The sequence below is a fragment of the Bombus pyrosoma genome, linkage group LG6 (genome assembly GCF_014825855.1).
Source record: "Bombus pyrosoma isolate SC7728 linkage group LG6, ASM1482585v1, whole genome shotgun sequence".
NCBI lineage: Eukaryota > Metazoa > Arthropoda > Insecta > Hymenoptera > Apidae > Bombus > Bombus pyrosoma.
The window spans coordinates 16,099,394-16,111,428 of record NC_057775.1 but is presented as its reverse complement, the minus strand read 5'-3'; the positions used below and the strand labels follow the sequence as shown (position 1 = coordinate 16,111,428).

At 43.8% G+C, this 12,035-nt stretch overlaps 1 protein-coding gene across 4 annotated transcripts in view; it reads right to left on the bottom strand.

Moving 5' to 3' along the window:
• LOC122568153 (semaphorin-2A) overlaps positions 1–12,035 on the bottom strand; it is a 558,514-nt gene that overhangs the window by 253,703 nt on the left and 292,776 nt on the right. Inside the window, exon 1 of one of the 4 annotated variants that reach the window (XM_043727555.1) lies at positions 6,393–7,836. The exons of the other annotated variants lie outside the window; for them this stretch is intronic. Within the exon in view, the coding sequence (XP_043583490.1) occupies positions 6,393–6,570 (178 nt within the window). The 5' untranslated portion in view covers positions 6,571–7,836. Of the gene's footprint in view, positions 1–6,392; positions 7,837–12,035 lie in introns of those variants that run through there. 4 annotated transcript variants of the gene reach the window in all.

Below are 12,035 nucleotides of genomic sequence, written 5' to 3'. Positions count from 1 at the left end.
CCAACCTTTTTGCCTTGCGCTTCATGCGCCAAACACGAGCTAAGCTTACATCGCGGCCGGATCTCGCTTAAAGTAAAGAAAAGACGCGAGCTAATGCAGGTAAAGCTGCTTTTTCCCTCATTCTGGACATCCCGTTCTACAAGCTGTCGTTGTTGTTACTGTTCGTCGAACTTTCAGTGCGTACACGTAACCAAAGTATCGCTTTTAATTCGACGCGGTAACTCTTTACTAAAGGGGGTAAGCTTCCTCTGCATGTTAATTAAAACTCACACTGTGTTCTTTGGTCTGGTTGAATGTTCCTTAAGGGAAATTATTTTTTAATTGCTACCCAGGCTCGAGTTAGGAGGATTGCCCCAGGCGAGCCGATTAATTTATCCCGATGGTTTCCTAAACCACCGCAGCGTAAACGATTTGTTTTTCAGCCGCCGTGCGAGGATGCGTTTGAAAGCATCGTTCAAACAGAAAGGAGGAGGGCCCTCTAATTTTTTAACTCACAATTAAATTATACGCACTATGCTTACTTTCAGATTTCTTCGTACAACACTTTTCTGCAAAAGAATACGGGTCAACGTATTTCTAATATAAATCTTCAGAAGGAACACTGTTTTTTAATAGTAATAATCGCCATTTTTTGTACTAATAATCAATAAAAAGAAACTGGATTTCACTCCACAAAAATCTACTTAAAGAAGAACAAAATTTGCTACACACCAACGGCAAAAATTGAGACAGGAATTTGTTTTGAATTTTTACCGCGTTGTTGCTCTTTCATCGAGCCAATGATCTGGACAGACTGGCGTCGCCACCTTAAAACAGACTTCTCTACGATCTATGGATTCCAAGACGGAAAATAACCGCTGTTTTGTTGCGTTTTTTCCGTTTTCCCTCTTCCTCGCCCTCAGACTTCGTCCACCCTTCGTACAGCCACCCGTAGCGCGCCTTTACCAACTCTTACAGCCAGCTTTTTCTCCCGCGTTTCCGTTTCATCGCGGGTTTCAAGAACTTGCAAGAGGAACTTGCAGTTCGCGGCCGACGCAAAAACACGGAGTCGACATGGCACGCGACTAATACGCGAAAGAACCAAGTCGATCTAACCTTCTCTCAGCATCTTTTCACCGCTGTCCTGTAGAACGAAAATCTTCCTCCTCATCAAACAGCCTGAACCGGGCAAGAAATGTTGGCTAATGATTTCTCGGATGAATACGTGCCGAAGATCGGTAACTCTTTCAACGGGATATCTTGAAGGAGGTAGAGCGCAAGAGGCTTTCAAAGGGGATAATTCAACCGCGATGGGGCTGAGCAGACCGCATCCAAAAGCTTCGAGGAGTCACGTTCCAACTTCCGGAGCACAGCCAGCAAAGTCAATGTCTCGGCATTCATGGGGGGTCGTGGTCTCGACCACAGGAATGCGCGGCTTCAAATACCGCATGGTAGATGAGTCTCTGCTATCATCCTTCATTAGCCAGTCGGGCTTCCTTACGAGCGTTCGAGAGGGTTGCTCGGACGAAACCTCGTGAGACAGAGAGAGGGAGTAGGAAGGACAGTGAATGTGCTAGCTTTTAATCTTCGAAATCTTTAGGACGTTTGGCGACGACCAAAGGAAAACTCTCTCATCGAGACTGTCGGCCGGTTCTCTCGTTTTCAAACTCCGCGATCCGCCACCACCTTTCGATAATTCTGTCTCTCTCTGTCTGTCTGTCTGTCTCTCTCTCTCTCTCTCTCTACCTGGATACTTACGCAAACATCATTCGTAGATTTCTAGACAGAGCAAAGAAAGTATCCCGGCAAGCTCCTCGAGTTTACGGTCGAATTAAGGATTTACGCGGGGTAATTCAGGAGTCGGAGCAAATCTTGCACGAGAGCAGATAGAAAGGGAAGGAAAAAAACGGGCGAAAATAGAGGAAGAAAGAAAGAAAGAGGGTGAAGGCTCTCTTGTGCCAGGACTAATTATCGAAGTCGGGGTCAGTTTTTCGTTTATAAAATTTCGTGACCCTTTCTAAGAAAGTTCGCGACACGGCTCGTTAAATGGAACGATTTCCGACTATGAAAATTTTCCTTCGACCGAAGGTCTACGAAGTTCGAAACAGCTCGAGGAGTTGCCGTTCGATCGGCAATCGGGTTATTTTTCAAAACTACCTCAAGTTTCCGTTTATCAAAGGAGATTGCATCGTCTATAAACGAATTATAAAGATCTGATAAATTAGCAGCGAAACTTCTTCTTGAATTTGTGAATTCTCTCCTCGAACGATAGTTACTCAGAAGTTGTGTTACCTTAGAATAAATCGTGCGACCAAAGAACCACAATTTATCTTTACCGGTAAAAAGGAATTAACCGCTACGATTATCTTCCGACTTTCTTAAACTTTATCCTTCGTTCATTTGAAACAAAAAGTTTCCAGAAATTTCATATACAACATACTTTCTAATTCACGTACTTCTGTGATACTTCTTTGATACTTTGTACAACGACAACTTTTCTGCTACCAACAAACTTACGAAATTAAGAAAAAGACAAGTTAGCAATCAAAAGGGAGTAAAACCGTGTTTGCCCAAGTCAGACACGTTTCGCGTAAATTTCATTTCATCTTAGGTGGATATACGGGCAGAACACGTTACACGTGAAATGTGCGTACAAATTAGATCAATGGGTCAGTTTGAGAAGCTTGTCGAAGTTAATATCCGTTCTGTTAGTTACCAGAGAGACTCGATACTTGGGATTTACGATTCATGATCGTATCATGGCGTACGGTTGTAGCCACAAGTGCGGATTAAATTAACGTACTGTTTGGTATCTGAATAACGGAAAACCATGACCTGCGGTTTTGCAATATATTCCAGTTTTTGCGCGATGAAAAAGTAGACGTGTTCTGCATCCAGTAGCGCGCATTTCCGCTATTTAAAACACTCGCGGAAAAGGTAATTGTAAAAAACGACGTTACAATAAAAATAACTCTGCCCTATGTAAATTTGTTTTCTGCGCTAACAGGAATTTTCAATACGTTATTCTATCGCGTTACTAGAGAAAAGACTTTTCACATAAATTGATTGCATGTCAACTATGAAATGTTTAAAAAATAAAATGCATTAGAAGTTTTCATTATATACATGCTATATGCACATTATAAAACGTCCATAAAGCCACGAATGTTTGTTATCAAGCACGTTATCAACATCGATTTCTCTGCAGAAATCAGCACGTAATGCCCCCTTATCGTCGATCTCGCGTTACAATAACTCGCATAGAATACGCTTCCATGGTATTTATATATCTTCAGTTACGCAGCTTAGCAGCACGCAGGATATGTAACGTCATACTCCGAACGCAGAATCGTTCAACAAAAGATTAGGCGGCCCATTCGTCCGAGAATCGGGCGAGAGATCGAGGGTTCAGCATCATCGTTACGAGAACCCCTAACATCCATTTGCTCCATGAACCGATAATGAAACAAACCCCCACGCGAGAAACAACCGTAGGCGATAAAGCAAGCAGCGTGGAATCAACAACGAAAAGGAGAACGGGTGAAAATTTTCGTTTCGCCCCTGGCCAACCTGGTACGAACTCACCCAAGAGAGGAAGGGGGAGAGAGAGAAACGAGAAACTCGACGAGAGGTTCGGTGTTCCCTCCGGCCTCGGTAACAGCAATTTCGCGTGGAACGAGAGGAAAAAGTGGCGAGCAAATTCGCATAACAAGGCGGACAACCGCGCAATTAAAATTACGTTCGCGCGAGCAAAGAAAGCGAAACGCGCGACCAACAAAAAACTAAACGAGAATTTCGTGTCTCGTCTGGCCTGTTGGTCGACGGTGTGCGAGTTGAAAAATTTCTTGCGGAAAGCTTCCATCCGTTGCTCTCCGCGCGAGAACGCCACCGATGGACCACCTTTCTCACGTGTGGCACCGCTACCCTCGACCTGCTACCTTTCTCCTGCATCCCCATCGAAACTCATACGCCTTTAAACCACGCATTTTCCAAACACAACTCGTGCATGTACAGGACGAAGAGTATGCATACGTGGAAAAGAGAGGGGCCTGCGTTCGGTGGCTCTCAACTGGCAGAGAGGCAGCCAAGCAACCAGCCAGCAGCCGGCTCTGCCCGACCAACCAACCATTCCACATTCCATTCGACGGTTCTCTCTCCCCCGGCACATAATGAAGTCAGTCCTGGCGTTCTAAGCCCCGGTAATATCGTGTGGCAGGGCCCTCCCCGAGATAATATTGGTGATGTATGCTAACGGGCTTTTCGGTACCAGGCTACGTCGTTTTTACGTCCCTTTCGTACCGGCGTGTCCTCCTAAATGATTTACCGCGAAAAAGAGAACGCGTGTGGGGGTCGGTCACTATCTCTACGCCGTCCACCCCGCCAGTGCCACCCCCTTCCGGCTAAAGAAAAAACTTCACCCTTTTAATCCCACCCTTACTGTCCTCGTACATGTATACCGGTGGCGAAAAGCGATCCTTTTTTTTTTTTTTCACGCGACCATTGAAAATTCCAAGAGTAAACCACCATCGGAGACTTCGTTAACCTTCAGCCACCGAGGGTGTCTGTGGGTTGGTCTTTTATAGGCAAGGGCCGACCGGACGATGTGGAATGTTTGAAAGTTGGCGATTTATACGGGTTGCGGGCCACATTGTTCCATGAACGCGAGGGTGGCTGGTATTTAGAGCGGTCGACAGAAGTGAAACTCATAATATTAATTAATGAAAGGGTATTTACGTGGCAGTAACGACACATTGTTCCGCGAGATTTCCCGACGAGTACTCGGCACCAGGCGACGGATGCAACGAAATCATTATTACCCGGTAATTAATGAAAAGCGCATTGTGAATCAGCTTTCGCTAGCTATCGAACATGTCGAAGCGTTAATGCCCGACGTTTCGGTAGAAGTTTGCCAGCCGAAAGTTTTCGATATTTTAGTTCGGGAGACAAGTGGTCGAAAGGAAGTTTCATAGTTGGTGAAAATCTTCGCCAGTGGGACGTACATAGAACGTCCGGTGGATTTAAGGGAAGATTGACAAACTGTGTACCCTACTGATGAATTCTGAACGCGAGTCGGTAAACAGACATGCTTGAACTGAAAGTTTAAATCCGTTCGAAGATCCCCGGGATTTTTCCAACTTACAGGAGACAGGTATTACGTTTCGTATAGCGGCAAATGGCCGAGCCCGATTTTTATTATACTTTGGGTGTTCTCCAAATTCAATTTTTCCGTGTTTCCAATGTTCCGTTTTGCGAACCTACTTACATACACTTCAAGGCAGTTTAATGTGATTTTACATTTTTCTTGAAATCATAGGAAATCACGTATAACCACCGAAGGAACTTTACATCACGTGCTGAGAAATTCGTTAAAACAAAGATTCGGGAATTCTAAGTGAGTAATTGGCCAAGTCGAAGATTTTCCAAACTGATAAAAACATTTGTGTAACTTTAACTACGCAAGTTGGTTATCTAACATCGTATTACGTGTCTCACGTCTGTTTAGATACCCTAAATACTTCAAAATCTTTCACAATACTCTAATTGAATCGAACTTGCACTTTTGGAATTTTTCAACTCGAAAGAATAGAAGTCAATTCCTTGGAATCTTAAACGCGAGCCTTGTGTTTTCTTTGAATTTGATTAGACATATACTTGCAAGTTATATTATGTTGTTGCATAATAAATATAGGCGAAATTTTATTTCAGTCAGTTTGATAGTATAGAATATAGAACGCCCGATAATTGTTTTTGTTGTACTCTTTTATCCAGAAAATTTCAATTTGATCGTTCACTTCATTGATTTAATAATACAAAGGTAAACACAACATGCAGAAATACGATTTTCGAACCACTTGTTTGTAAATATACACTTGATCAAACCCTACTGCGCAACAGCAAAAACAGCATAGAGAGAAAATCTATCGATTCGGCTGATTGTTAATTATACTGATTAAAAATCCTCATCTTAAAGCAATTTATATTTACCGACACAGTTTGTACTTTACCGCCATAATTATTATGCTACAAACTACGTATTAACTCCATCTACAGGATATACCACAAAAATTGCGCGTTTTTATTTAAACGCAGAATAACCTAAACAACTTTCAGAAACCTTTTCCTATTATACCACAAGAATTACGTTAAAACCTTCCTCTTCCATCGAAGAAAACATCCCTAGAACTACCTCAAAATACACCACATATATATGTAATATCGCTCGCACACAACAGTACTTTCTATAGAATTTATTCGACTTATCGCTCGAACTACGAGATACAGTTCGTTTATGTAAACACAGGATCGTTTCCCCGAACACGTCCAGCATATCCGCTATCTACGCTAACACACGAATCGTACCGCACCTATTCGAAGAAAAAAGTAGGAAAAGGCTGTGTATGTAGGATTCTAACCTTTATGATGCCTAAGATGAGAGCGTCCGCAGCAAGGTTGCTCGAAGTACGCGTGGCCGGGATGCGCACCGGCGGGCCTGTTTGCATGGCTCGATCCCAGGAACAGTCCCAAGACAGCTGCGAGAACAGCTGCTCTGACCAGCAGCAACATGGCATCCGGTAATCTTCGTCGTTGCATCCTCGGGCACGATTCACGGAAAGGGCACACGCAGACCCAGCTGGACACTTTGAAGCGCGAATTTCAAACGAAAAGCGTGCACAATTGACGCTAATCGACCAAAGGCATTACACTACAAAGCGTAACACGTGTATCGAGACCGATTGAAAATTTCTCGTGAATCGCAAGAGAGAACAGGAAAGGTCACTGTCAAGTGAAAATGCGTATTGTAGCGTTAAATTCGACCTGGCCTTGGTTAACAGCGCGCTACAATCTGTGTTCACGGCGTGGTTGTTGCCCTTTGCCGTTGGCAACGCGCTGACGGACGTTCACCGATGCCACAAGGCTCGTTTTCACTGTCCGTCTCACTCACCAACGATCGCGCCGTCTCTCTCTCACGCACGCCAGGTATATACGATCGACAAGGTAGAAACTCGACCGCGTGCTGTGCTTCCTTCTCTCCCTTCCACTTCGGCCGCTACGTTCGCCGCTTCTCGTCCACCAGCTTCACCAACTCTGCCCTCGAGGACAAAGGAATTCTTCCTGTGCCTCTCTTTCCTGCTTCAGGAACGACGCGCCAGTACCTCGTGTCCTTACAGTATTCTTAGTCGCAGGTAGAGGGCCTTGAGATAGGGTCGTTCGGCCAGCACCGGATACAGGCCTAACAATCGCTCAAGATTCTCCACTTTCTCTTTCTTATTTTTTCTCTTTTTTCTTCTTCTATGTTACGTGGCATACACGAACGTGATCGTACACGTAAAGTTACGAAGTAAAGATCGCTAATAGGAACGGAATACCTCTGAATCGTTTCAAGGCTTGTATCTATGATAAACGGTTAAACATGCAACCTAACCCTTCTATCGACGTAAAGCTCTATGTCACTGACGTCCGTGATACACTTTCGTTCGCGCCATATTACGTCACTGTCGAAGTAATACACAGTCGCGTGCGATCGTTGAACCGACACACGAGAACGTATACGTATATATTCGTGCGTACGAAGAAACAACCGAGGAAATCGTTGGCAACTAAATATAAAGAGCGCGTCCCGCGACGTCACATCTGTTGCTCGGCCCACGATCGAGTCGCCGAATTTTACTCCACGAACGAGCCAGCCTTTCCTTAATCCCGTGACATCACGATTGTCGAACGATCGTTCGTACAAGTGTCACAACATGGTTTTATGTCCATCGGCGTGTCGAGATAGAACACGCGTCTTACGACGCTTTCTCACGACGAAACGGAACGCTGTGAGCGGCACAGATTGTATAAACCTCCCTCTATGGAGGCCGCGGCACGACTGTACAGTCGTATGCGAGTTGCCGCGTTCACAGGCGGTCGGCCGCGCTCGGCAAACTTCGGCCACGGTCGGCAAGCGCTGCTCGTGCTCTGCGACTCTATGATCCACGCTAGTTTCTTTCCAATCCGAGTCGCTCGTCGTCTACCAGTTTGAACGAATGTCCGAAGAACCATCACCCCTGATATTTCTCTTAACCCTCGCCCCAGGGACGCTTTTTATAGCTCGTATGAAAAATTTTCGACTACGTGGGGCCAATACGGACACACCAACGAAACGGCTGTTCGGAATTGGACTCTCTGGAGCGTTCTACTCTCGTTGCGAAGGCTTGAATTATGAAGTGTCTCCGATTTATCGTGAAACCCTGTTATCTACCCTCTATTGCAGATTTTTCTGTGTCTAATGTTTCGAGTCCTTGACACTCGTATCAACTCCTTCTTCTCTTTACAAGTAACTTGTACGATCGTTGAAAAGTGCATTCACTTAACCCTTAATATACGGTGTGTAAAGACAATTGCGATCTACATATCGATCGCGTTTAATGGTGTAAGATGACGCAAATGTTATAATAGGCGTATAGAGCTATTTTTGTTTCGACAAAGTTCAACTACGTGGAACTTTTCCAATATTAATACAAACTGTCCGTACTATATAATGATGCTAAGTTTGTACTCTAAATTAACCCCGTGAAACGTCCATGTACAATTGGAAAACACTCCATATTTATATAAGTAGAGTCTACCAACATGATTTAAATTTTTTACATATTATGGTTCGAAAAAGTTAATATTGTGTTTCGAAGGACGGTTCGAGGACGCGGCAGTCAGCACTCGAACTTAACGAAATCAATGTATCGAAACACGTCGTAACGTATTCCCCTGAGGGTCGAAGGCGAAATTCAAAGCCCCTCAAAAAGCGTGGTACGTCTTCAACGGCGTGATCATCGACGGTCCCGTATAGCCCGGAGGAGAGCACGAATGTTGCGCGCGCGTTCATCCGTCACGGAACACGAAGAGAGAAGCGGATTGTATGAATAAGTCGATATGCTAATGTAAAAACCCTCGAAGTTAGCTGAGCCAACGTTGAGCTGACGGGCAAAGAAAGTTGCAAGGCATATCCGGCCCGTTTCGCTACCTACAAAGTGTTCCCCGACCAAGCGCGAAAGAAGGAACAATTTTGTATCATCCAGCGGCTGCGGTGCCGCCATTACCACCATGCTTGACGCAGGCCACTCCCTTTGTTGTCCTCGCTGAAGAGGGAGAATGGGACCTAGCAAGACGTAAGGGAAGTCGTAAGAATTTTAGAACAAAGGAAGAGAGCCGAGTCCTTACAGAAGCCTGGCTTTTCTTAACTTTCTCTCTCTCTCTCTCTCTCTCTCTCTTCCACCTTTTGCCTTGTCTTCTAGTCTAGGAACTAGCCGGTTGCACCGCGACCAACAAATCTACCAACCGCTATCCCATTTCATTGAAATAGTTTAGAATTGCATGAGCCACCCCTACCCCTTTTCCTTTGTCGTTTCTTACCGGGCCAACGAATCCTCTCTCTTGCGTGGCTTCTAAGCGCGAACGTTCAACCTTTCCTCCGTTTCGAAAGAAGATCGTTGAAAGTATTGTCCGTGTAGACGTGACTTTTGCTGCGGTTAGTATCTGGAATATAAATTGTCAGGATACGACACATGCAGACACCAGAATCTCTATTCTTGCCAAAGAGCTCTGTCGAAGAAGCATTTGGACTAATTTACTTACCAAGTTGCAACGTTTGAACTATATCCCTATGGCAGTTTTAGTCTAAAGAAGAAGTCACAGAAGTTACTTGTTAGAATTATTGTTGAAGAAGAAAAGAAGTTTTTGATATTTCTACGTTTACTTTTAATGTATAATAAGGCAATAAATAAATTTAACTGTACAAGAATACACGCTTATTGCAATTTGGTAATAACGACGAAAAGAAAATGCAAGATAATTTATTTAAAATGCCAATGTTTTTATGATGAAGCATCAAAATATATATTTCTAAGTTATTTAGTTCCAAGACCTTTTTGCACATTATCATTTCCATGTATATACATATTCCACATATCAACGAAAAAATGCATTATCCAAAACACTCAAAATTATTATACAATCTGGCAAGTGTGCAATTATTATTCCAGAATGCAACGTAATCGAAAATGGGTAAAGCAGCCGTTGAGCAGTGCAATGCAATGGTTCTCGCCTAAGAGCACGTAGAATACACCCTTTCATGTTTAGATGAGTGACATATCCGAGAGAAACGGCGTTTTAACTTTGGAACTTCTTACGAACGATTCGTCTTGAATAAGAAAGAAGGCATTATAATGTTGGCTGTTCCGCGGCATTCATTGCCGGACAGCATTTCGTGATGCGGTTGATGGGGGAGGCTCCGTGAATTTCCCGACGCCTGGTTAAATTTCAGCAAGTTCCCATGGAAGTTCTGACTTATGGAACGACGAAGGCCTGAATGGACCTCCGTGCAATGCAGAAACACGCGATTCGAGGGAAGGGGGATGTGATAAGTTTTAGCAAAGTTAAGTTGCCGTTTAATGTTTCGTGTTTGATTTATAGACGTGTGAAACCCAGTTTAATAGGATCTCGTCCTTATGACCAAGAAAGAATATATGTCTCTTTTCTTATGCCGTAGCAATATCTTATAAATTAAACAGTTCTTTGTATTACGAAGAACCGATATAATTTTATATGTGATCGATTGAGGCAATAATAGTATCTCGATGTTGTCTTGAAGATCATAAATACCGTTTTATTAGAAACGATTTCCGAAGTACATAGTATCAGTAACAAGAACTTCCGCTTGCGTTTGTATTTCAATTCTATCCGAGAGAGAAGATAAAAATCAAGTTTCGAGAAGAACACGACTGAAAAGATAACCACGTATTCGTATACTTAATCGTGTTCGAATAAAACGATTTCGCCTCTGTTCGAATGCGTATTTCCAGTGGAAATATTTTTACGTTATTTCCATATTCCCTCTTGTTCCCGTTTTACGATCCTTTGACAGCCGCGAAACCATAAAATCCGGGGGTATTAAACGATTCCTTGAACACCATGACGGCAGATCAATCAGAAGAAGGGACGATCGGTCGCGTATCCTATGGATGCTACATCGGACACAGTCGGATTCTTCGTTTAGTTCCGCTTCGACAAGAGCAAATGGTTGGTTTGTCGTAAAAAGAGCGGCCGCGCGATGAGAAGGCTTTCGCGAGATATTAAATATTCAAGAACGCCAAATCGAGTCCACATTATCCTCTTATTCCGCGAAGGTACTTCTGTGCGTCTTTGAAGCTGCCATGCTTCGTCGCTTCCGAAGAGCGAATCGACGGATCCCTCTTTAGTACGTACGATTCGAAAATATTTGTCACCCGCGAAGATCAACAAAATCTAGCGGGTAAAGAAATGGAGGAAGAGTTAAGATATAAAGAAAGAGAGGCAAGCAGAATTTCCTTTGCGTTTCGTTGCGCTCTGTCAGCGTAGAAATTTTTCGTCTTTTCCGCTTGTTTCAAAATGCATTTCCACGCTTTTCCCCCTAAATAGCAAAGCGTCCCCTCATGACACTCTAATTTTACCGTTTCTCGCGTTTCCGTCCCTGGTGTAATATTTTTCAATGAAAATAAAAATGATTTACGCGGGTAACGAATCTCTTGGCCTAATTGAACAAACAGCGCGTTCATCAAACGAGAGAGAAGAAGCAGCGGCAGGGGAAGAGCGAAACGTCGACTTAAAAATTCAACAATTACGTCGACCCAATTTCCTCCTCTTTTAATCGTTGGACGTTGTTACGCGTCACAGGGATGAAATATTAACCGCGTTTTCGCGCCGCTCTTTCAACGGCTAAGAAACGCAATTCACGGAGATCATTAGATCGTCATTACGAACTCTAATTGCGACAAACTAACCGTCCCAATTGCTTCTCGACATCGATCCACGCCTCGTAAGGCAACGGTTCCCATCCAACTGGTGCACGCGAGCATGCGAGTGGCGAGATAATTGCGCCAATCTCTTGCTTTTTATTATTCCGACTTATGATTTTTAGCCGAGGAACACGCTCGATTCGCGTTTATCCTGGAAATAATCAAGACATGATACACTGCACGATACCACACCAGACGTAACTTCCCTTTTTCTTCTGCTATCGTCTACCCTTTTCTTTCTTCCGG